A 27,328-nucleotide genomic window follows, 5' to 3' on the forward strand; every position below is an offset into this window, starting at 1 on the left:
TGTAGAATTGCTGTGCAATAATACTGACAGAACCTGGAACTTCCAGAACCACTGTCTCTCATTCTCTCCAACTTCCATGTCTCCCTCGCTCATCAACTGACTCACACAAGAAGGTGACTCTGTTTGGGTGCTCTCTCTGCTGCTTCACCTCAGATGAGTGTAGAGGACAGGGAACAGAAATGGAACACCATCAATAGTGAGCAGCTGCTGGCAGCCTGACCCCACTCCCTCCCCCGTAGCCCCACCCCTATCCCACACACAGACACAAACACACACACACACCCTGTGTCTTGCAAATGACCACATAACCTTCACCAATTTGGGAATCCCCCTTGGCTACTGAGGGGGCTCCATTCTAATGGGACAGTTTATCACCCACACACACACACAGTCTGGTCTCGATGGTTTAAGGGGACAATACATTGTACTCCTGCTCTAACCCTAACCCTTACCTTAACACATCACCTTAAAATGCAATGATTTATGTCATGGGGACACGAGGACAAGAAGTCCCCACAATGTGACACACACACATACACTCACTCACTTATTTTCAAATGTCAACGATCTTACCCTTTTCTTTCCCTGTATATTTGCATAAAAAGCTCAGAGGCCTTTGCAGAATAAAGCAATATAGACTATTCAACAGGCCTTGCCTTAACCCACATCTGGTTCTGCTAGTCATCTAAAACAAACTCATGAATACATTACTATAAAAAGGTGAAATATCATTGTGTTGAAAAGCAACAGTGAAAATATTGATGATGGAACTTTAACCATGCTTGAAATTTTTTGTATGTAAATAAGCCATTGTTTACTGGTAAAAAAATAGTTTATTTTTTCATGTTATGTAAAAATACACATAGACAAGCTATTACCAGTTAGGTCTAAACCATATTCATATTCACTCCAAGAGGAGAAGTAGTTATGTAGTCAGATATGTATCCAGCCAGTTCTTACACAGATGAAAATCTTGTGATTTAATTATTGTGGCTGAAGTTGGTGTTCAAGGAAAAGGAATACGCTATTGAGGTTGTAAAGTGTTTTGAGAAGCTACGCTGTGGGTGTAGTTATTTGTGGAAACCTCTAGATGGTGGCGTTAGATCGGTTGACTGTGAAGGGCTGGTCAGACACTCCCTCCTGTGTTTACCTTTCCTCTAAATATAAAAACATACTGGCTGTCCCAAGCGAAATAAAGTAGCTTTGTGCCAAAATTATAACTGCTAACTATTAGAGCTCTTGATATCTAACACTAGCAGAGTTGAACAACTAGCTATAATTTATCGGAGAAAAGACCCACTTTTCAGTTAGCAGGCCTGTTTGTATCACTTTTGTATGTCCAAGGCAAGGGTCAACAACAGGTGTATACGTTTTACAACGGAATATAACGCCGTTATTTTTAACAAGACTGAGCAACTGAGGGAAACACCCAACAATGTTATCCTAGCTAGCTACGTTGCTTTGCCAGTGTTTCTGCGGCACTTTTCCGGTCCTGTGCACTCGAAAGTGGGCGAGATCTTGGCTCCATTCAACCTGCAGATCACAAGGATATACACACTGGGTTTTGTCGCTAGTGTTTATCCTCAGAGCTCGGTCGTATAATTCGATTGCTAGCATTCACTTGACAACCGCGAAGTCATTACCTAGCGTTGAATATTCCCTAGTTTTCGCTGCTGGATTAGAGAGAGATTCTGAGTGTATCAGATGTTAGTTAAATAAATGCTTGCAAAATGACAACCAAGGTAAGTCTGTACGTCTACACGTAAAACCTTTTAACACTATAAATTAGCGGTGTTACGTGGCACTTTACCTCAAGGATAACGCACACATCGTTGCAAAGTGTAGCATACGTAGAAAACATTTGTGGTTCGGGTCTCATCGAAAACAAAGTCGTTGTTTTATGTAAAGCCAGTGAGAAGTGCACCACGAAACGTAAATTAATAAAAACTAGCGTGTAACCGTGTACTTTTCAGTCGAGATTGCGCATATGAACGTGTACATAGCTTTTCCAAAGTTTGTTTCTCTGAACTAGGTCATGTTTCCCCCGGAGCTGCATTCAGTCCGTGTAATGTTTAACCGAATTGTGCAGATACAACACATTGTGAATTGTGGGATAGAGTAAGTTTAGTTTTTCCGACGTGTACAGCAGCTTTATTCAGAACTCTTCGAAATGCCACACATGTAAACCACAATTTCCCATATCTCATTACACCCGATGAATAAATATCTCTTAGGGGGACCTAAAACACGCAGGATATTAACGATACCTATGGTTTCTTATTTTCCAAAATATTTCGCAATCGCAATCTTATTTGTGCATGAGTATTATCTGATAGTTTGTTTATACTCGGCCAGAGCTTTAGCAGTCTACAGCACATTTGTATCACGTTAAACACGGCTTTAAACGTTTACATTTCATAATAGCGATATTTCGCTTTTTTATGTTAAAGCATTGTGTTGCTTTGTGACTGGTCAGACCTCTGACTGTAATATTAACATTAAAATGGTCCAAAAACAGAATAGAGCCTAAACGTTTCTCAGATGCAGCTCGAGTATTTACTGAGTGTCTGTGTCAGTATTATATTATCTCAGTCATTATTGTACTATACTTGAGTATGTAGTAAAGGCGATGTTCATGACTGTAAAAAAATCTATTTGTCTTTAGTTCAGATGTTTCCTCACCCTTTCCTAGTTCTCCAGTATGTTAAACATGCTCAAAGTCCCAGTGTCTGTAAATGAGTGAAATGTATGCTATCTCTATCTGCTCATTGCAGAGACATCTGGAGGTTTCTTAAGACAACAGAGAACTTCAAACTGTGAAAAGCATGCACAGAGATGAGGATATTGCTTTATTCCTGTTCCAGTGAATATTTATTTATTTATTTATGCTGTTTCGGGTCACTTAAGGTGGAAATGTCCAAACTCAGGAACTGGTCAAAATGCTACAAAACCTAACAACTAGGGTTACAAATGAATTTCTGTAGTAATTCAAACAGTGGATAAAATCTTATAGACAAGTTAAACTTCAGCCACGTACAAACAACATACATTTTTTTCCCTCAAACCTACCATTCCACGTTGAAATTTTGAATGTAAACAGCCAGAGAGAAATGCTTTTCAACCCACAATCCTAGCTGTTGCTTTTAAGGCTGCTATGCCCACATTTATTAATTTTTTTCAATTCCTTTTCGCTGTCAGGAGTAACAAGGTACACTTGGACAGGAGCTGTCTTGAAAACGAGTCATATTCAAGACTAACATAATTTCTAGTTTATTGGAAACTATCACTGAAATGTTGTAGAAACCTTTTGCACTTAGTTTTGCACTAACTATTGCAAAATAGACCTGTAATAGGCGTTGTCAGTGGAAAGTGGTTGTGAATCTGAAATCAAGAGAAACCTGTTTGGTATCTTGGCCATCATTTAAGTGTGTGTTTATATGGCTGCTTTTTTTTTTTTAGTGTCATCATAGGCAAGTTGCTGATACCATGCCTACGTTAGTGGTGGCATTAAATATTTATAGTCTAGCTGAAGTTGAACCATGTTACTACTTATTAACAAATGTGTTTTGAGAAGTATAATGTTCTGTTTTCTTCCACTTATTATACACTATGAAATATGACATCAAATGTTCATTAAATTGCTGTGTGAGAATCCTAAAGAAGAATAAAGATTAGTATTTATATTTAAAGATTTTGAATATTTACATATTCTTTCATATTGACAGCAAAATTTACATTTTTAATGTTAAAGCTAGGGTTCCCATGAGCCGTAAAAGTTTTGAATGGTTTTATTAAGTTAACAGTTTAAAACATTAAAGGGCTTTTAAAATGTTTCAAAGAATGCTTTTAATTGATTTCTTTAAAAATTTCATTTCCTAAAAGATTTCTCAGTATTAAGTACAGTAGATGGTGAAAGACCTAAATTCTTTGCAAGCTTGCATTGAAAAATCTTCTGTTTGTGCTATTTGACAATTGTCTCACAAAGCTTGGCATAAAGTGATAACTTTTTCTTGTAACGACAGACTTCACTCAGTGCTCCTTTTATAGTGTAATGTTTCAAAATAGTGTGAAAGGAAATTCTATGAACTTTACTGTGTTGCAAATTCAAAATTTGTTTTTTTTATAAACACAGCCAAGTTGGTCAGAGAAAAAATGTCAGTTAAATATACACTGAAGAAAATAAACAAATCACACATTCATGTTTCTATTGCATCTGACAGTGTCCCAACATTTCAGGAAATGGGATATTAACTGAACAAATAGACACTTAAATATACTTAGTCCTTATAAGACGTGATGAGCTATTTGAGAAATGCTCAGTAATGCTTATTTTTTACAGGAGCACAGGTAGTTTGTTTAATATTTCAGAACATTAAATAAATGATTTAATAGATTTGATCTGTTAAAAATGCTGCGGTCCGGTACATTGTCATTGACGTCTGTTTGTCAGATTACTTCATCTCAGTTGTTTCATTAGATCAAAATCATTGCAAATTTCAACTGTCAATGTTTGAGGGACCAGCACTGTATGCTGTTTGTTGTTATAGCTTAGGCTGCATGTCAAAAATTTCAGCAAACTCTTAGTTTATAAATAAATAAAACAATAATCACTGCAAGACATTTGAGAAGTGAAAACATATTTCCTTTAGAATAAGGCCAGTATATTTTATTTCTTTGTTAAATGCATGCATTTTCATCTTGCCTAATTGCCAAGTTCCTGCATACATTTTCAGACAATATAAATGTGTAAACAGTTTATATATAGTATGTTGACAAAAAAATAACACAAGTTTCCTATGAATTCTCTTCTAATTGTTTGTATAAATTTGTAAATTGTTGCTCTGAAAAGAACCCTCCATAAGATCTCACTAGTGTTCTGTAAGTAATGTATATCTCTGAATGAGGCGACGCTCATACAAAAGCATGTGTGTCTAAAAGTATGAAAAAGCAATAATTATAGTCTGATTCTTTGTGTATACTTTGTGTCTGTTCCAGAGAGCAGAACCATACGTTAAGAGAGTTATATGGCTAAATCTGGAATTCTGCTTTGTGTAATGCCCCTGGGTTCCTTTCTATTTACCATAGTTGAGTTGTTTCAGGTGAATACAAAGAGCAAATGAGTCAATGTTTTCCCTTATTTTAACACACCTTTTGATTCTTCAAGCTGTAGCTCCCATCAAATCTCTACAGACAATGCAAATATTTTATTTAAATTATACTTCTAATTAGGGGTGCACTACAAGTATCATAATGTGGCAGTCACTTTTAGAAAGGCTATACATGGTTTATTGTTTAGCCTTTTTGAGTGCGCTAAAAATAGATAAATTATTTGGACAAAAATAGTGAGACGCACACCCAAATGACTGAATTCACATGTTTCATTCAGTCCCATTGCCTCATCTGTATAAAATCAAGCATGTAGACATGCAGACTGACTTTACAATAATTTATAATGAGTTCTTCTAAAGATATCAAATGATTTTGAGCATGATACTGTAATATGATGCCACTGTTTCATGAGTTCTTGAATTTTCTTCTCTCCTAGTTATTCTACAATTATTATTGAAAACAGAAGTATTTAGAAACCACAGCAACTCAGCCACAAAGTGGCAAACTGCATAAAGTTACAGAGTGGTGAGATGCGAAGTGAATATGTCACCAATGCTCTGCTGACTCAATAACTTAATAGTTCCAAATATCCTTTCGCCTTAACATCCGCACAAAAACTGTGCCAGGAGCTTCATGGCATAGGTTTATTAGGCACAGGTTTATAATTTATCTGGCACTCTAATGGACAAGTCTGGCTTTAGTGAATGCAAAGGGAACATTGCCTGCCTGACTGCATTATGCTATCTGTAAAGTTTGGTGGAGGAGGGTCTAAAGATGGAGTTGTTTTTCAGTGGTTGGCCTAGGCCTCTTTGTTACAAAGAAGGGAAATAAAGTTTTAATTTTTAATATTAAAGAAATGTGTATTTCAATCAGTGGCGGATGCTGGTCTTTCAAGGAGGGGAAGCTCAATTTCAGCCTACATCATAAAATGTGTTGGTTTATTTATGTGTAAATTCTACCCTCCGTTCCTTTTCAAGAAAATGATCTGTGACCCTGTCATACCAACAAGGCGTCTTTTCCAGGGACTTGACTAGTGTTCTCTCAATGGCCAGCAGAGCTAGGCTGCTGAAACGGCCTTGGCCCATGTGAAGTGCATACGCCTGTGAGTGCTTTGTGACGGTGGAGGGGCTCAGCAGCACCCGCTGGACAGAAACTGCGATAGAAGTCAGAAAGAGTGATAGAAGTCAGTCTCCAAACAAGCAGCTACAAAAAAAAAAAACACCAGAAATAGAAGCTCGATTTGTCACTAGTCGTTTTTAACAAAGAAAATGCCACTAAGAGGTTTAAGAAAGTCTCCGGTTCAACTCAGAACAGAATGAAAATTTAATGCTCCCACGGATCTTTACACCAAAGGATCGCTGATTCGCTCATTTCGCTGTCAATCAAAAAGGGGTTCAGCCTCAGACAGATCATCCAATCAGCATGCAGAAGCTGAGCGTCCGGGCCAACCGAGGCCAGCCCACTGCCCCATAGACCCCCAGAGACGCCGAGCGTCCGATGGGTGGGACAAAGCCCAGCATTTATCCAATGACTCGTCTCGTTTCGCTGCACTTCTCTGCTTCGCTATTGGAGCGTCCGCACTGTGAAGCTGTGGGAATGATTGAGAGGAAAGCCGCGTCTTTACCAGTGATAAGAAGCTGATTCTGAACAAAAGCTGAGCACGTTGTAGTGCATATTTATTCAATTACATGTACACACAACAGTATATATTTGTTCACTTATTTTTTGACATTCTTGGCAGTCTTAGAGCAATCGCCTCTGATTTCAATATATGACAATAGTACATATGCTCCTTATGTTGTATATTTAATGTTCTCAAATGGAATTTTTCAGGCTCGCGTGCTGTATGACTTCATTGCTGAGCTAGGCAACAATGAACTGAGCATCCAAGAGGGAGAAACACTATCAGTCATTAATCAGGTGAGGATCTACAGAGTCAACACTACAACAGTACACATCCGTCACTACAAACCTCCATCCTGTTTCTTGTTAACATTTAGTTTCCTTAAAAAAGAAGAAGACTAGTTCTTTGATTTATTTTATTTTTTTGGTAATGATCTCAAACTGACACTAGTCTGAAGAAATCTGAAAAGTATATGATGAATTAAATTCTAAAATTGGATTGGTCATTATATTTGATGTTCTTATATGTCTATGTCATTAATTCAGTGTCTGCTTAATTCTGATGCATGAGAGTAAACATTATACCTAAATTATTTTTGGCTTAATCAGATTTATACATATATAGATACTACGCTTACTTGGTTTTTCTTTTTCGTGCTGGGGGATACATTTCTTTATATAGAATGTGGGTGGAGGCTGGGTAGAAGCTGAGAACTCTCGAGGACAAAGAGGATTGGTGCCAGAGGATTATATACAGGTAAGAGAAAGAAAAAAGGCCATGATTCTTAACCAATTTACATCACATAATTCATCACTTAATTTGAATTAGAGACCATGGAATTAGAGTGCCATGTTTACAGTTATGTCATGTTCAAGTGCAATTTATTAATTTTTCTGTCAGAAGAAAAGTAGAAAGCCATAATTGTCTGTGAGTTACAAGGGTGAGTTACAAAAATATTTTTTATTATTTAGTTTTTTACTTTGATTTTTATTTATTTTTTAGGAGAACAGCTATTGGTTTGGAAATTGGAAGTATCTGTCTTATGATACTTTGGATCCATGTTCTAATTTAGACTAATTTTCTCAGACCCCCCCCCCTTTTGTAGGAAGATTGACCAAATGAGGGTAGGTCCCCCGTGTGAACTTTGGTTCTGAGTAGGTTTTTCTTTGCCAATGTCGCCTCTGGCCACGCTCACCTGGGGGTTTTATGTTTCAAGTTTTAAACTTTAAAACTTTGTCTTTACTGGAATTCTGTGAAACTGCTTTGTGATGACATTAGTGACAAAAGCACAAAAAAATTTTGATTTGATTTTGTCAGTAATGGCTTTATTAGATCTACACATCCTTTCCATCCAATGGACAGAAACAGCTGTTACACCTTTTTAAAAATCTGATGCAGGAGTCGAGTTTGATCTTCTACATTTTCTTAAAGATTAGATTTTTAAGTAATATTCTGATTGGGGGATTTTTCAAGTTCAATATGGTTTTTTTTTTTTTTTTCCCACTTGTTCAATTCTCCCTGTCTTTATGCAAGAGGACTATCCATGATATTGAAACAGAAGGCAGTAGGCCTTGCTGTCTTACACGTCAGTGTCTCAGAAGGCAGTATTTTGATATTAAGGTTTTTGTAACTGAGAACAGGCAGCATTTTTACAAGGATTCTTTTCAGACACAACTCTGTGTCTTTCTCCCTCAGAATACTTTTTTAATAGACAACATTCTGCTAATGTGGAAACTTTTGTGTTTTCTACATTATATTTACTTGCTTTTTCTGACACCGAAATAATTAAAAATTGTGCTTAATGTCTGCTTTGACTCAAATCAACAAATATGGTGGTCTCTAACTTTACTGAATAGAGTAACATAATTTGCTAAGTGAACATCTATTTGACAATTTTACAGATTGTTTGTTCAGTAAACAGCTAAGAGCAAGATTTTATACATTTCACATGGTGTTTTTTTCCAGTGAAACCTTTTACTGAGGCCTCTCTCTGGTGTAGAAAATATTGAGTTCAAAATTCAGTTACTAATTGTTGAGTGGACTAATATTAGTACATATTTATTTTCTTATATTTTAGCAAATCCTTTGATAAACATGTACCATTATAGCATATATTTAGACAGTATGCAGTGGATGGCAGTATTTTATATTTATAAACAAATATTGATTTTGAAGCCTAGAATATATAAAAATAAAAAAAGAATATTGGGTTTATACCCTTTTCAGGCATTCCATTTTAAGGTGAATTTAAAAGTTTTTGCTAACAAGACAGGTCATCGCTCACAACAATTTACCAAATGTTTTGATGGAGGCAGCATATTTTTCAGGGAAGTACATGGTTATTTTAGCAAAACACTCCCAGGCCACACTCTGCACATGATACAGCAGTATGGCTTCGTAGCCACAGAATCTGTGTGCTTGACTGGCTTGCTTTAAGTGCAGATCTGTCAACAACTTCCAACAGTTGTTAAGCATATTGTAAATATATTTGCTTATATTTGCAATATGCAACAAAGATGATCAAGGAAACCTTTGCATCTTATATATTTTTTGAACAATGTAATGTTACTTGTTCTGCAGATTAACCCAGGATCTACTGCTTCTTCAGCAGCACCTTCAGGTGATGCCCACAATGCCAACTACTACTGCCCTGTTGTCAATCAGGTATATTAAACCATCATTTATATTTTTTATATTTTCTATATACTATAACAGTTTTCAATTCCACTTTAAAAATTGTGTCGTTAAGGGTATTTGCGACACTATTTGTGAATTGTACTAAATAGTGCTGAAAATGTACCCAGTTCCCTAAATGAAATGAAAAGTAGCAGCAACCTAAATTAGAATGCATGCAGTTCACTTCCTCTTCAAATTTGCATGATATTTTTACTCTTACTGCATATTATCAGTATATTTCACACGTTGTCCACATTATTTATTTTACACCCATTTGATATTTATATTCATTTTCCATTGTTATGTGATGGTTTCAGAGCAAAGTATGCCTTTGGCTAAATACTTTTTAGTTGGTGGACTTTGTAGTGATTTAGAATTGTTCATTAAAATCAAGCAATATTGATGTGTATGACACTAAAAATTCAGTTACAGTTCAGTTCTGAGAAAGCTTCCCCATTTAAATTGGGGTCCACTGGGTAAATCTGAGGCTATATTTCAGACATGCACTGCAATCTGTTTGTAGAACTACAAGTGTACATTTATGTTAAGAGTACAATATAAAATGACAGATGAGTGTAGTTTTATGACAAGGACATGATAGATATGTTTGGGTAGTAACAAAATACACAAGATAAACAAACAAGCTAGAAATACAGCAGTATTTCAACAATAGTTTAAGTTCTAGTTTACTGTTACTCGATCACTGATTACAAGAATGCAGAGGTAAAGCTTCGCGGTACTTTCTGCTATGAGAAGAAGAAATGACATGTTTGCAGACACTGCTGCAAGCAATGTATTTGATGAACATGTCGATCACACTTGCAAAAGGCAGATTTAAGGAGGCCATTAGCCATGGATGATTCATTTACTTTAAGGGCTATCCTCACTGACTGAGTACTCAGAATGAACACTTGAGTAACTTTTTGTTGAGGATAAATTGGTATAAATGATTTTAATAGTAGAAGGCAGGAAGGAAGCCAAATGCGTTTTTGTAGCTTTGGATCAGTCATTTAGCTGACTCAAGGTCAGGTCTATTGATAAAACGGGCCATTAAGACTCCAACTGATGGACAGCAGGGGCAAAGGACTCAAGAGCTATAGAGCTTTTAGGTCCCCTACAGTCAGTCCGGTTTTAAATGTGGAACTATCAATGGGTATGCCAAAGGATTTTAGATTTTAGTCATTTCTCTATCCTGTAGAATGTCAAGTGTTTGATGTCAAGTGTTTTTTTAAAAAGACATTGTATACCTATATGAAGCAAAATAAAACTTTCATTTAATTTCTAGGGATTTAATGGTAATGAGGCCTGGGCAGCTAACAGCAATGAGAACTGGGACTCCTCTCAACAGAAAGCACTACCCTCTCAGGGTAAGAGGATAATGCAGAGGAAATCCTCTTCTTCCTGAAGCTTTTGTTCAATCTGTATGTTGTACTGTAGGTGAAAAAATGTCAATATTGCCTGTTCACAAAGGTGGTATGGTATGCTGTATCTCAGACTCATTACATGTACTGGGATGCAAATGTATGCTACTTTATGCCTGTACAGTTAGGGTTAACTATGAAAGGTCAAAGAGTAGTAAATATGTGCAGAATCATTCCTTTACTGACACATATTTTGGAATGTGTGCTTTTATTTCCAATTTTTTAATTTCTTATAATTATGTTACTTATATTATGGTTATTTAAATGAACTAATCAAAGAAAAACACAAAGTAAATAACACAATCAGTCAATCACCCTTTATTTTAAGAAGTACACTGAGGAACACCATTTTAAATGTAGCCAAGCCTAAGGAGAAATCATGGATTAAAGAAGTTTTAATATTAAGCGTTTAGATATGAGAAGGATATAAATTAAATATCAATTAAAAATAAATATAAAAACAAAATTAAAAATCAATACATTACAAAATATTGTTATAATGACAGACAAGATATTAGATACATGGATGATAAATTGTATGGAAATGTGTATAAAAATAAAAATGCAATAACTAAAAATAAATTTGTAATATATTTACTGTATTTAGACATTAAATGTCCAGGGTGTATGATTATAGATTAAGAAAACAGTCAGTGCTGCCTCTCGTAGCATTGCTGAAGCAATATATTCTCTTTGAGAAGTGCCCAATCCGGTGCGGAGCTCCTGTGATCCCGCGCCCCGAGGTCCTGTAGTACAGATGCCTATGTATAGATTGAAAGGAGTAAACGCCATTGGTTGTGTGTTTCATATAAAGAAAGTGAGGCATAGCAACGTTTTAAAGGTGTTAGGACTGTTTTGTGTGTTTTATATGAAGAAGGTAAATAAAAACATGAATGAAAGGTGTATATATCCTTGTTTGTTATAAAGAAATTGATGTGTGTGTGTGTGTGTGTTTTAAACAAATTAAAGAATAAGAATTGTGCTTGAAAAGCCTCGCATATTCACCTATTTAAGGTGGAACATAGAAATCAGGCTTGGTAGTACACAGCAAATATAAGTGTTTCACTAGTAGGTAGATGTTTTAGTGACGTGATGTACACTTGATTGTGTGTTTTTAAATGGATGAATGTGTTTCAAAATTAGTTTTGTTTTTAAAACCTAGCGCTAGCTTTAGCTTCGCTTAGCTTTTTAAGGTGGAAATGAATATTCAATTAGAAGGTGGAGAATAACGCAAATAAGAATCTTAAACTGACAGGTTGTTATGAATAAGAAGCAAGGATCTGCCTCCTAATATGAAACCACTCCTCACTCCTAAAGTGAAAATGACACCAGCATTGTCTAGTTTATTTCAGGTAGTAAATTATTGTAAATGCAGGGAAATGGCGGCCGCTCATTCACATTTTTGTGTTTTTCTTGCATAGGTAGATGTTTTAGTGAAATGATGAACACTTCTGTGTAAATTTGTTGATTATGGCACATTCTTCTTCACTATTACGGCCCAAGTTTATATATATATATATATATATATATATATATATATATATATATATATATATATATAGAGAGAGAGAGAGAGAGAGAGAGAGAGAGAGAGAGAGAGAGAGAGAGAGAGAGAGAGAGAGAGAGAGAGAGAGAGAGAGAGAGAGAGAGAGAGAGAGAGAGAGAGAGAGAGAGAGAGAGAGAGAGAGAGAGAGAGAGAGAGAGAGAGAGAGAGAGAGAGAGAGAGAGAGAGAGAGAGAGAGAGAGAGAGAGAGAGAGAGAGAGAGAGAAAACACACTCATATCTTGCTTGTTCATTTAGTTTTCCCTCAAACTGGCAACCCGGTCGAGCTTCATGTCTGGAGAGGAAGGGGAGGAGGAAGACAGCTCTCTCCACTATTTTGAATCTGTATTGTAGTTCCGATTTTAAATGCTGTCAGTATTACAGATTGCTCCTGCATACATGGAGTTTGTTGCCAGTAAACAAAATCCAAGCTCTGTGGCCTGGATTGTTAGAAGAGTATTATATGAATACAGCGGTGAACATGCATTTTATATATATATATATATAGTGCAACCGTAAAATGCACAAATATAGTGTAAGATAAAATAATAATAAAAGAAATAAAAATACCTGTAAATGTATTATAACTACCATTAAAATAAATAAAATTGTTGCAGGCTGATTGGAGATGGTTAAGGACCGACGCACCATTAAGCCATATAGCAGTTGTCACAGAGGTGTTTCTAGCATTTCAAAAACAGGAAAAACACATTCCCTTGTCATTGGAAGGTCTGGAGAAGCTTCATATTGGGGCTTCATATCAATGTTTTTGTTCACATGTGGTTTTTATTCTGTGATTGTGTTGTACAGAAACTATGGAGGACAGGACTAATATATGCAGAAATGGAAAAAAGGAGCACAAAGTTTTGATCATAATATATAACACAGACATCAGTGTTTTTCTTTTCATTTTACTTAAACATAAACATTAGATGATCTACCAGCATCTAAGCACGTGAAGTTTAAGGAGGATGTGCGCACCGATATTGAGTTTTATAAACACATTGATGCCCACACTTCCCTTTACAATATTTCAGGCAAAGACACACACTCACACGAAAAAAGAAATTCAGCAGTCCTCCTCTCTCTGTGAGATATAATACATGTGAAAACATTGTAGAGTTCAGAGTTGTCCTGCTGAGTTTGTGAACTCTGTGTAACTAACACAGAGCCAAACACAGCCCCAGAAACACACACAAATGTAGCATGTTCCTAATTTCCTATTATGTATTTGAACCCGTCCAGCTCCACTGGGTGATAACGAGTGTGAGGCTCTGAGCCCTTTCTTGAGTTACAGAACCTCAATACGCACACAGACAAAGCCAAGGTTTGCACTGAAGAACCTACTCTTCTTTGTTTCCTGCTGGGAATTAAACTTTCTGGTTCACTAATCAGTTTATGTCAGTTGAATTGTGCAGAACGGTTCCAAATTTAGTTCACGAACTGGAACCGTTCTGGTTCCTAGTTGGTGGAAGAGCGCTATGTGAAATATGACTGAACTAACGGACAGTGTAGTAGCACCACCTTGTGAAATATAGCGCTCCTATTGTGCATGTGCATTTCCACATTAGGAGTCAGTCAAGGGAAAAAGTCTCTTCTAGGCCGACCCAGTAGTCGGTCCAGCAAAGGGTTTACAGCAGGATAGTGCTGCAATCTCCTCATGTAGAGTTTTATAGTTTTATTTTCTGCCCTCTTTTGATGTTTGTTACCTCTCATTGGTTATCCATATGTCTGTCAGGTTCCTTTGATGATGAGGAGTGGGATGATGACTCAGATGATGGCAAGTCTACAGGAGCTTACAGCTGGTCACAAAGTGAGGAGGGAGGAGGAACGATGCAAAAGGGCACAGCTCATCACGCTATGAAGATTTCTCTCAACAAGTAGGACAAACATGCACCATACGTCCTATCATGCCCATAGAAATAGAATCCTAGAATATTCTAGTTGTTAGTCAGCCAGATATGTTTGGAACAGACTGTGAAAATGTGTAGGTCAAAGTAACAATATTAAAAGCAGCCATTATTCACTTGGATAACACTCACAGCAGACACTCCCGGACAGCATACCGGGCTGAGCAGCAGAAGATGATGTTGGCATGCTCAGTCAGCGCATACAATAGAGCACATCGGCAGAGCAGGCGGTTAGCTGGCACACAAGCAGGCCCCCTCAGTCAGCAAGCACAGCAGAGAGCGAGAGCGAGAGAGAGGCAATCAGGAATGAGCATTAGCAATGAAAACAGGCCATTGTTGAAATGTGCATGTGCAAAAATTACTACTACTCAAGACACAGTAGTGACAGTACACACCAAACTAACTGAAGCTAAACGAAGCCTACGTGTTCCGAGTGTACATTAAACAGTTGCAAGGCACAAAAAAATTTAAGTGTTATTTGATACTTGTAGGTAATACATTTCATCTGCATTTCAACAAAGTTTGTGATTCAGTGTGTTCTTAAATTTCTGAACCTTTGTTTAACTGACACTATACAAAGAACAGATTTCCTGTTCTCACTGACCAACTTGTAAATATAACCTCTTTTAGAATTTCATGTCTGCATCATACACATTGCAAGAATGTTGGATCTTTCACAAACTGTTCATAATTTCAGAGACATCTCAATCCATGGTAGGGTAAGATCAGACACCACTGTTGAATGTGTTTGAACTGAATGCTCTGATGCGATTTTAAGGGAAACGGCCATGTTACTGTGATAGATAGATAGATATATATATATATATATATATATATATATATATATAAACATATATATATATATATATATATAAACATATATATAAACATAAAACTGCTTTCAGGTGGCACAGAGGCGCAGCAGGTAGTGTCGCAGTCATACAGCTCCAGGGACCTGGAGGTTGTGGGTTTGAGTCCCACTCTGGGTGACTGTCTGAGGAGTTTGTCTAGGAATGTCTGTCTAAAACAGGACGGTTACGTTTATAGAATCTGTTCTGACTTTATTTTACCATTTGGTATGGCAACTTTTAATATAACATTAATACAATCATTGGTGTACAGCAGATTCAGATCTTACATTTATAACAAGTGGGTTTTGTGTAAAGCCTCTGCTATCGTTTCCTGCCTAGACCACCTTTTAGTAACATTTTGAAGTACTTTCATTAGGTCAGCATTTCAACATACTTGTCCTGCCCTTGCCCTGTCCTGTACTGTCGTATGTCTGTTTTGTTAAATAAACAGTCCTTGCGTGTACGTCCGCCTCCTCATCTTCCCTGCCCAGCCGTGACAGTACTTGCTGGAAGGAAAAATGTAACTTTTATTTTCCTCTCCAAATCCTGTAGAATCAAAGCAACTGCATATATACTTATTGTATTTTTACAATGATTGTGTTATGGTCTGTGCTACTGTTTTGGCTTTTTTTTTTTGTGTTGATGGTGTGTTGTGAAGTTGAGTGTTGTCTTAAAAGTTGTGTTAATTGCTACAATTTTTAACAGTAAACATAGTTCCTTTATTAAAGACAGTGAAGTCAATTTTTTTTTCAATTTATCCTAGTTTTCTAGATTACCAGTTTTTTTTTTTCTTTTTTTTGTTTTTTTTTTTCTTTTTTTTTTTTTGCATTTTACAAAAAAGTCCAATTGGTTTTGAAATAGGGATGTACTTTTTTCATATTAAAAATGTATTTGTTTAAGTAACAATAACAAGCCTTAGTTAAAATTAAGGTCCTAAATGTAGGTTGAAACATTTAGTTTTTTAGATTTTGTGCTTTTCTGATGCAATTCCTGTTGTTGTTTTTTTTCTTTTATTCCTAGAGTCTTTTCCAAGACCCCAAATCCTGAAGTGTATCTACTGACAAAATATGTGCCTAAAGAAAATGATAGATTGCCAATATATGTAAGCTACATAGTACAGATATTTTGTAATTATCATTATTATTACATATTTAATATTAAGGCCATTAATGTCAAAAGCCCTTCTGTCTTTTTCTCAATGCTAGACAGGTGACGTGGGCCCAGTTTGGCTATATCCTCAGTCTCAGCTGGACTGTGCGGTGGCTGATCCCAAGAAAGGATCAAAATTGTATGGCTTGAAGAGCTATATAGAATATCAGATTATACCTAATGTAAGTTTACTACTCGTTTTTACATCCTTGCTTCTTGAAGTGGCTTATATTGCATGTTGTAATGGTTTTAATTGTGCTTTTCAGAGTACAAACAGAGCTGTCAACCACAGATACAAACACTTTGATTGGCTGTATGAGAGACTTGTGGAAAAGTTTGGCTGTACTATACCTATCCCATGTCTTCCAGATAAACAAGTCACAGGTCAGTGTTAAGCAAAGAGTTTCAAAATCTTTAAAACAATGGTATTACAATATGATTGCACACTTCTAATGTGGCTCAGAATGCTTTCATCAAAGATAAATAATTTTATCTGGTATTTGCTGTACATCATATGGTTTGTTTTTGATTGCAGCTATATCTTTAAAATAATACATGTACACAAATAAGCAAAAACATTGAGGTGACCTTTCTTTTTCCTGCACGTATTGTCCATTTTAACAGCCTCACTCATCATATAGGTACATTTGTTGTTCATCAATTATAGACTGAAGTCTAGGATCCTGTTCACCCGGTTGTTCAATTGTCTGGACCCTCACAAGAATATTCTCAGCCCTGCAGTGACACTGAAGTGGTGATGACTTTTTAGTATGTGCTGAGCTAGTACGAGTGGATCAGACCAATTACAGCAACAGATGAGCTACTGACTCTGACTTTACATCTACGGCTGTGTTTGACACAAAAGGCAGCACCTTCAAAGTCAGTACCTTAGAGAAGGCAATATTTTGAGGTGAAGGCATTCATAACTGCGTCCTACATACTGGAGCAGAAAACGAGCAACGTTTGTACAAGCATTCATTTCAGACACAACTTTGCAACTTTCTCCTGCAGAGTACTGCCTTAGTAGACAGTTATCTGGTCATTTCCGACACTGCCCACAAGTTGGAACTACAAGAAACGTCTGTCTAAAACAGGACAGTTAGTAAGCAGAGATTTCAAAAACTCTTGCAGCACAGCTGTGTCTGATCCATTCATACTACCAGTGGCAGTGTTGCTGCTGCGCTGAGACTGATCTACCACTTAGTTAATAGGGTGAAAGACTATGCAGAGCAACAGGTGGACTACTGTCAATAATTGAAGAACTAAAAATTGCACCTATATGGTAAGTGGAACTGATAAAAATGTACATTGAATTTAGAAACAAGGAGATAAGTGTGGTTAAATTGCTGGTTTTGAATACAATGAATTTAAAGATCTAAAAGCAATTGTTGTTCTCATCACTTCATGGAACTGGCTTGTTTGTTCTGTGTAGGTCGCTTTGAAGATGAGTTTATTAAAATGCGAATGGAACGTCTACAAGGCTGGATGTCTCGTTTGTGCAGACACCCTGTAGTTGCAAACAGTGAAGTGTTTCAACTGTTTTTGACCTACCGAGATGAGAAGGTACATGCATGTCCTTAAATAAATAAATATACTTACATTTTTCTGTACGTGGGACTGTGAATATAGTCCGTAATCACATCTTGCATAGATAACAAAATAGTTCAAAACTAAACTAACAAAATTCATACTGTGTTCATTTCACTGTGTTGATGGTGAAGGTATCAGTGTAAAAGCCTTCTAAAACTGTATATGAGGAAGCTAAATTTAAGGGCCCCATACACAGATCAACCATAACATTATGAGCATCTTCTTGTTTCTGCATTCACTGTCAATTCTCTCAGCTCCACAAATCACAGGAGCACTTTGTAGTTCTACAATTACAAATTGTAGTTTATCTGTTGCTTTGCATAGTTTTTGCATACTTTTTTTTCATGATGGATCATTCTCCATTGCACTGCAGTGATTGATGTGCTGAAGGTATGATAATGTGTGTTGTGCCATGTCCTGGGTTCACTGATTAAGAACAAGGGGACAACCAACACAAACTGTGCAGCAACAGATGAGCAACTGTCTCTGATTTAACATCTACAAGTTGGACCAATTCCAAAAACTCCAGCAGCAGTGCTGTGTCTGATCCACTCATACAAGAACAACATACATTAACACACCACCACCACATCAGTGTCACTGAAGCGCTGAGAATAATTTACCACACAAATCATAGCTACTCTGTGGTGATCCTGTTTGTGTCCTGACCATTGAAGAAGTGGTAGGGTCAATGGAGGTGAGAGAATAGACAGTGTGTGTAGAAACAAGGTGGTGGTGATAATGTTATGGTGTATACTAATATAGCTGTAATATTGCTACCTGGACAGAAACTACCTGGATATCTAATGTTTGTGTGTCTTGTGTTAGTAGTGTTATTTGATGCATATTTCATAGTCTCCATGTTACTGGTTGCAATATTGGCTGTAATTATAATATATGATTAATAACAAAACATTATTTTTCTTATTTACTCACGGGGACTTTATTGCTTGACAATATATGGTGCACTCTCTGTAAATATCTGATGTTGTCTTTATTGCTTTGTCTTTTTTAGGACTGGAAAGTCGGGAAACGGAAAGCAGAGAAAGACGAGACAGTAGGAGTGATGATATTTTCAACAATTGATCCTGAGATCCGAGAACTAGATCCTACAGAAGTGTGAGGCATTTTTATAATAGCACTTCTCAATGTAGATTTTTGACACTTCAGAGACATTATCTGAAAGACGTTTTCTCTCTGTTGGGTGCAGAGAGCAGAAGTGTGAATCCTTTAGCCGCTTTACCAAATCTATGGATGATCGTGTTAAAGAACTACTTTCTGTTGGCCATCTTCACTGGAAGAGATGTACAGGACGTGAGTTCACATCCTCCTCACTAAGGATATCATAGATTTAAATGTTGCTAGGGTCAGTGCCAAAGTGCTGATGGATGTTTCTCATTGCCTGCTTATCTAAGCCCAATTTTACTGTCTCCTCTGTGGAGTTGCTTGTACAATTGAGTGATGATACAAGTGAAAATCTACTCAATATTAATACAGTTTTGTACATGGCAGCTAGCTAATTGACCTATGTTGGTTATATAAGAGTAACAAGTCTTTCCAAAAGATCAGTATTTCAGACCAGGAAATGTGTAGTTTCCTCAAAAAATAGACAAATTTTTTGCTAGAACGTTCTGATTGGATTTAGAAGAAAAGGGTCTGGGTTTTTTTTTTATACAGTGTTTTAAGAAACTACAAGACTCATTTACAGAAAAGTAGATATTGTAAAACACAAATAATAATAAAAAAATCTTTTTTTTTTACATATATATATTCTCCTGAACCAGATTAACAGAAAAAAATACAAAGGAAGGTTTTCCAATGTTTAAACTGACTACCTATATTGGGTTTTTAAATATAAACAAATTTTGAATTTGATACCTGCAGCACAGTCCCAAAACTCTGGGCAAAATAGGAGTGAAAAGAAATGTCACACTGTTTTTTAGCATTACACTATAATCATATTAAAATACAAGATATCAAATCTGCGTTTATTGAAGTCTCAGATGTAGCAAGCAAAAATAGGTTGTTGCTCATCACTTTATGCCAAACTTGAGAGGATTGTCAGATAATTGAAACGGAACATTTTTCAGTGGAAGATTCAAAGGAGATATACCAGTCCATGTAGGTTAAGGCTGGATACCAGTTTTAAATGAGTGTGTTCATCTAACCCTCAAATGGCTGCTTAAGCAACTGTCATTCTACAGTAATAAATATAGTTCGAGTTCCACTTCAGGCTCAACTTGTAACTTGTCCTTAATGACTCCTGATTGAACTTGGACTCAAAAAATAACACAAAAAAAGCATATATCCATTATCATCCAGGTGCAGAGTCTCTCTCTCTCTCTCTCTCTCTCTCTCTCTCTCTCGCTTTCTCTAATCGAATCGAGAGTTAGCACATTTTATTTTTATTATCAGCTGAAGACAAAAATAGGTGAAAGCAATAGAAAGAAATAGAGAAGCATAAGTCTAATAATATATATATATATATACACACAGTTGTATTTTGCACACAAGATTAGTTGGCTGTTTTTTGTGATACTCTGAATATATGCCCGGTTTATTTGTCTTGACCTTTGACTCTAGCCTAGACTCGTGACTTGTGAACTTCTCTGCATGGGGGTGTGCATCTGTGACCAAGGCATCAGTGCTTTGCATATGTGAGAATTTCAATTGATGTGGAGGTGAACATTGGATTTTAAGACATCAAGTGCCACCATGTCTTTTCCTAGGGAGTTTATTATTTCAGCAAGAAAGTGCTTGGAGTGTTTTGCAGGCCTTAAATGTTATTTATATTTACCAAACAGAATTAACTTGTTCAGTGAAAACATTGTATTTCTATTCTTTGTGCCTTAATTGGTTAAAAATAAGGTTAAAAAGAAATAACAAATCACAGATTTCAGTCTTTAGAAAATAACCCAAGTTTTCCCAAAATGGGGTTTGTCCTTTATGGGTTTTTTTTTCATATTTTTTCTTTTACTACAGCACTACAGAAAGAGTACCAGCAGATTGGAAAAGCATTTCAGAACCTGTCCTCTGTTTTCAACACAAGTGGATACCAGGGTAAGCGCAACTCCTTTATAGATGTAAACCAGAAAGAACAGCATTTCCCTATAACCATAGATCACCAGGAAAACACAATGCTACCTTTGGAATTATGGAAACACCCCAAGTGTGCCACTTCCCTGGCTCCTTAACAGGCAGTCAGATCCCTTCATAATTGTCTGTGCTACAATGACACTCAAACAGTTACCTGTAGCCCTCTGTTGCCTTTTTGGACTGTGTAGAGTGAGAAAGGTTTTTCTCAGAACACGCACTGTCCCGACCAAGATCGGAAATTCAGTCCTGCACACTAAGTTTTAGTGAATAAAGTGTGGATTACAGGTGTGTTGGTCAGCAGTGAAATGATCGGTCTGAAGTCTACGAGTTAACTTGGGTGTTAGTGAACGATTAAAGAATTTACCTGATATTAACACAGAGGCCACCACACAATACGACATGCTAAATTACATTAAGTTCCACTAAGCAACATTGCTAAACATAATTGAGAGGTTATTACAACCCTATTCTTCAAAAGTGTTTCTCTTCTTTTTGTAGGAGAAGCAACTCTTACAGAAGCACTAACTTCAACAGGAAAGACCTATGAAGAAATAGCAGAGATGATTGCTGGGCAGGTATTGAACGTCATAATGCTTTCTTTAAAGGTTACTGGTATTGCTTTCTATGCAGTTGTATTATTTTTGTTTCTCTGCACATGTTCCTATTTTCCCTGCTATTATCTTATAAATATGAGGTTATCCCATAATAGCCATGACCAAGTTGAATTTAGTCTGACCTTGACATACTTTCTTTTTTTCTTTTTTTTTTTTTAATCAGCCAAAAAAAGACCTGCACTTCCTAATGGAAACAAACAGTGAATACAAAGGACTACTGGGATGTTTCCCTGACATTATAGGAGTCCACAAGGTAGGGGCCCGGACTTCAGTTATTTATGTCATTTTAAGTAACACATTTTAATATGTTTTTCAGTCTGCAAGATCTTGCAGGATGTTTTGATGCTTTGTTTTGACTCCATGTGGAAGATGGATATTATCTTTATAGAATAATACATTCTCACTTCCATTAGAAAATTATCTGTTCATAAAATACTGCCTTATTTCCTCTTTTTTTTTCCATCTTAACCCTGATTGAACATAACTTTACTTTAGTAACCCAACAGATCACTCAAAGTCAGTGTACAGTGTGCGGTTTTGGTTTTTAGGATTTTTATGCTCTTTTAATATGGTTAAGAATATTTCACACCTGTCCTCAGCTGACAATTATCAAGATGTATATCATTTTTCATTTTTGAGCATAGAAAAAACAAAATGTGCTAAACCAGTGGTTCTCAAATTGTGGTACCCATTATCAGTGGTGATACATGAAGTAGTAAGAGGTGGTATGCCAGATGACCTCGAAAAATTCCCTACTTAATTAAGGAATTTATCAATAAATGAAAATATAAAGTTTTCATGTATAAATTACTTGATGTTTCACAGTTTTCATAACTATGCTTTAATGAAGTTCTTTTGTGTTTAAAAAAAAAAATACGACATGGGCTATACATGCACCATAGTTTATAAGTAAAGCGGTGGGGCTGCGTTCCCCTGCTTGCCCCCCCCACCCCCCCCCCAGTATTTTGCAAAACCCATGTAAAGAAAGGCTAGTTTCAACTGCTTACTACATGTGAACAAAGGCTAGAGACAGACAACCTCTTAGCTGAAAGCTTCACATCTTTAGAGCCCTACAGCACTATTTAACAGCAGGAGGATTTTCTGATACAAGTGCAAAGAGCCACTGTGAGCACCTGCATCAAGCGCTGTGGCCTTTATTCTCCATTTTTGTTTTTGACAAAATGGAAAATTATTTTCCCATAATTTCTCATAAATGTGTTTTAAACATTAGTTTGAGGCCTAATTATTTGAATTCTCCCTATAATTTTTATTTTACAATTTATTTTAGAATCATTTTTTGCAAAGCAAGCAATTTCAAGTATAAAGACAATAAAAACATGCAAAAAATTCATGCACGACTTTGCCTTATGCCCCCACCTGCCCCCGGAACAGAACTAGCATATATTCTGTGATAATTCTCATAGGTGTTACTTAGAGGTTTGGTTTGATAGTTTGTGGTACTTGGTCTTGATCTGTAATAAACTAAGGTCATATGCAAAATAAGCTATAAATTAGCTAACACTTTATTTTTTATTTTTTTTAATGGTCAATTTGATATCTGCCCCCATTACATTTTCCTTAATAGCTGCAGTGCAGTTTATGCTACATTAGAATATTAATAGGCTCCATAATTTGCATCTGCATTCAGGCAGCAATTGAGAAGGTTAAAGAAGCAGACCGTCTTGTGGCCATGAGTAAGCTTGGAACCCAGGACAAACACACTATGGAAAAGAATCTGAGTACAATGTCCTATGCTTTGCAAGGTAAGCCAACCTCTCTTGTTTGCATCTGTTATCACAATGAAGAAGAGGTGATGTACATAATTATAACATGTAAGGTACTGTTTCAAAAATTTTTACCTATTTTTTTCTTAAAGAAGCATTTGGATTAAATTTCTGATTATATAATTCAAGGCTCTGTTTTCTTCTTTTTTAAATACAGCTTTAAAAGCGACTATGCAATGCAAACATTCCATAAGTAGTATTTATTCCAATTAGGAGCATTTACTATTACAATAGTTAATTATTCTCATTTCATACTAATTTAAAGGAACACTGGGTAGTATCATTACTTTAAAAATACAGCTTCAAAATCATTGTGACGCTTCAATTAAAAACCTCACTATGTCGCTTTTGGAGAAGAATAGCAAACCACCCCTTCAATCTTCATTTCTGGACTCTGCAAGTCTGCAATTCAGCACACTCTGCAAGTAGGGGGAGCTCAGGAGCAAAAATAGTGTTGTTCCTTCAAGCACCTCATGTCTGAACTTAAAAAAATAAAATACAAATAAGGCATATCTAAACTCTATTACCCACCGAAACACACTAAAACTAAAGCCTTGATAGAAATTCTAGTTTGTTATACAAAATTATAAGAAAAGAAATTTAGCTAACTGAGCTAGACTTTTGGCCCGCTCAGTGCATCTCTGTTCTGGGTCGAGGCAAGAGCTGCATAGAACTGGCTAACTTGTCTTGTCTGCAGTGCTTTGGGTCTGTGCTTTGTCTTATAAAGATATATATAAAATATAAAGATCAGCAACAAACATAAGAGTTCACTTCAGAGAAAGTGTGCGTAATAAATGTATAATCTCCCAATAAACTATATTGAGACCAGTGAGTTTATTGACTGTTAAAGGATTCATGCCACATCCTTAACCACATTGTTTTTTCCCCTTTCATAATGTTCACAGAGATGCTCTGCAGGGGGTGTTTTTCTTTTCTTTTTAATTAATACAGCTCATGCTGTATTAAACTTTTAATAGGAGATTAAATTAAGCTGTTAAGATGTTGTTCGGAGAATAATATCAGGTGTCTTCTACCATGAAATGACGTGTGTGTGTGTGTGTGTGCTTGTATGAAAGGTGCTTGTCTGTGAGCTGCTTTGGGGCTATGTGAGTGTATGCATCTAATGTGTCTGAGAAATGTAACTTTAGCCTCCACTTTTGCCATCTGTGTCCTCAGCTGAGATGAACCACTTCCATAGCAACCGTATCTATGACTACAACAGAGTCATGCAACTCTACTTGCAAGAGCAGGTGCAGTTCTATGAGACTGTAAGTAACAACAGACCGTAACATTTTCCATAGGAACGTACATAAAACCAAACCATTTTTAAATAGATATGAACTTCAAGATCTGTGTATTTGACACAGGTATTATTTGAAATAATATAGGTGTCATTTCTGTGATGTATATACACAAACTTTGATCAAACATAATCAGACAAGAACAGTCACATTGTTATGAAAAACTGTTTGTAATCTAAATGAGTTCTGACAGTTCTAGTGGTGTCCAGACCGATTTTAGACATTTTAGGCCTTTTATAGAGAATAGATTTTTTTTTAAATACGTATTACACTATATAACATGGCACCCAAATATTTGGGTGACTGTGGATAAGGGTCCCCTCCTACACCAAGTTCGTTTCTATTTAGTGCCCTTCGGTACATGCTGTGTGATGCAGTAACAGCGGTGTCTCATACAAGGAAACAAGGAAGCTGAGTTGATTTAAAGCTAAATAAAGTGTGTTTAGATATTTTTCTTTTCTCCCACATTGCAGTTTCTCCTGGTCTTAAACTGACCACTGGCTGAGTGCAAAGTACAACATTTACAATATTATGTATTTTTTTATTTTTTTGTGGAGACAACCAAAAACACCACTTGAATAGCACCCCCTGGTGTACTATTGGTGGGTTTCCATCCAATATGTTTGCATATGTTTTGCGTAAAAAAAAAATAACGGCAGAAAAAAATACGAAATGAGTTGTGTTTTCATCCACTGCAGTTCTGCAAATAAACTTCAGATGACATAGGCGCCATGATCAGGGATGGCATCGACACAAGGGAGAGGGAGAGACCCGAGTGGGTCGTTTATACCAAAAACACACTTTATATCAAAAGGCTTGATTTATTTGTTTGCATGTGCAGTGTGTATAAACCAGCTGAAACAACATAATTTATTTAAAAAACCTTTTTCCATCACCCTTTTGCGCATTTGCGCTTTAGCAATATTTAAACTTTCCCACCTCGTCTGAGCATTAAACTCTTTTTGCGATATTTGGGTGTTTATTCAAATTATGGCCGTTTTCCATCCATGTTTTTCAAGCATATTTTCATAATTCACACAAACTCTGTGGATGGAAAACCACCTACTGTGAGATTCACAAGCCGGTTCCTTCAAGTGCATCTAAAAACAAAAAGAAAAAATAAAATTACCATAATACTACTAAAACTGAATATTTGCCCAAAAAGCAACAAAACACATTCTGAGAGAAGCAGAGTCTCTTTGGTCTAACCACCTTGTCCTACCCCAAACTTTGGAGGCCTGAAGTTCTACAGAACCCAATTGGCCTCCCTCACTGAGTAGCAAGGATGTACCCTGCTGGTGTTGTCTTTTAGCTCATCTAACAGATATGGGCAGTTGGCATTCTCTATGCTATCAGGGTGCAGTCAGACCTGACTAACTATTGGCGACAATTTTGAGAATTTATTTTTCAATTGTAATTTATTAGAAGACTCTGCCTGAGAAATGGTTGTTTACTAATAAATTGTCTCTCTTTTAGATTGCAGGAATGCTGAAGCAGGCTCTTAATCAATACACAACCATGTGAAGAAATGTACATCTCCTCTCCCTACTACCAGCTACACAACACCCTTCCTCTGCAATGAGATAAAATATCGACTTTGCCCTCAGCTCTGAAATTTACAAAAATCGCACATTCATATCTTTTTACGCACTTAATCCAGTTTTATATAAAGGGAATCTGTGTGTAAATAACTAATAGCAGATCTTGGCTCTTTCCGTGACCATTATTTTTAGATTTGTTCAGCATTCCAAAGGATTTTAACAAATGTCTTGAATGTTGCTCTATTTAAGCATCTTATACATTCCTATTCATATATGCATTATTATGCAATAAGCCACTATTAAAGTTTGTGTTAAACATATGGCACTCTTGCTGAAACCGTTTGCCTTTGTGGGCTTAACACAGTTTTTGTACAGTTGACACAAAAATGAGTTTGTTGCTAATTGGTTCATACTTTTGCTTGCTACTCATATTTGCACACTGATCTGACATGATTTTTCCCCGTGTTGCATGATTAAGACAGACCTCCAGCACAACTTGTATTTCATTTTCAGATTTGTGCCTACTTTGACTCTTGCACTGAGCCTGGGCCTTAAACGGTGTGACCAAATGCATAGCTGTCTGAACTGTTTTTAATGTTTTATTTCTAGTTAAAAAAATTATAATTCCAGTTATTTTAAATAATTATTCTTTGAATATAATATATCCACTGTGAGTTTAGACTTCTTTATTTTTAAACTGTAATAAAAGATTTAAAGGAAATATTTAATACTATAATATGCAAAATTAATGTATAATGTGTAATCGTTTACTTTTTCTTCTACAAACATATGTGAAATAAAGCCTTTTTACCTCTATGGAAATTAATCGTCCAAATTTTGATTAATTAACTCAGCCTGGGCAGTACGGTGGTGCCGTCACACAGCTCCAGAAACCTGGAGGTAAGGGGTTCAAGTCCCACTTCAGGTGAGTGTGAGGAGTTTGGTGTGTTCTCCCTGTGTCCACATGGGTTTTCAATATTAATCCACAGAAAAAAACAAAGTAATGCACATGCTTTTGCTGCCCATTTTCCTTAATCAAACTCAATGAATGCAGTGATAAATTAATTCTTCTCATTTGCCATTTTTAAAATACTTAAATTTTAGGTCATTGGTTTGTTGG

At 36.3% G+C, this 27,328-nt stretch overlaps 1 protein-coding gene across 1 annotated transcript; it reads left to right on the forward strand.

Annotated features, from left to right (window-relative positions):
• Positions 1-931: 931 nt before the first annotated feature.
• snx9a (sorting nexin 9a) lies at positions 932-27,006 on the forward strand. The gene is made up of 18 exons (XM_066673116.1): positions 932-1,742; positions 6,943-7,029; positions 7,415-7,489; positions 9,314-9,397; positions 10,695-10,776; positions 14,111-14,252; positions 16,154-16,235; positions 16,339-16,464; positions 16,549-16,666; positions 17,715-17,845; positions 18,888-18,991; positions 19,083-19,186; positions 20,855-20,932; positions 21,467-21,543; positions 21,746-21,835; positions 23,231-23,345; positions 24,543-24,634; positions 26,144-27,006. Exons 1-18 carry the CDS (start codon positions 1,731-1,733, stop codon positions 26,189-26,191), a joined length of 1,647 nt encoding a protein of 548 aa, XP_066529213.1. The 5' UTR covers positions 932-1,730; the 3' UTR covers positions 26,192-27,006.
• Positions 27,007-27,328: the final 322 nt, after the last annotated feature.

The sequence above is a fragment of the Hoplias malabaricus genome, chromosome 1, assembly GCF_029633855.1.
Source record: "Hoplias malabaricus isolate fHopMal1 chromosome 1, fHopMal1.hap1, whole genome shotgun sequence".
In the NCBI taxonomy this organism is placed as follows: domain Eukaryota; kingdom Metazoa; phylum Chordata; class Actinopteri; order Characiformes; family Erythrinidae; genus Hoplias; species Hoplias malabaricus.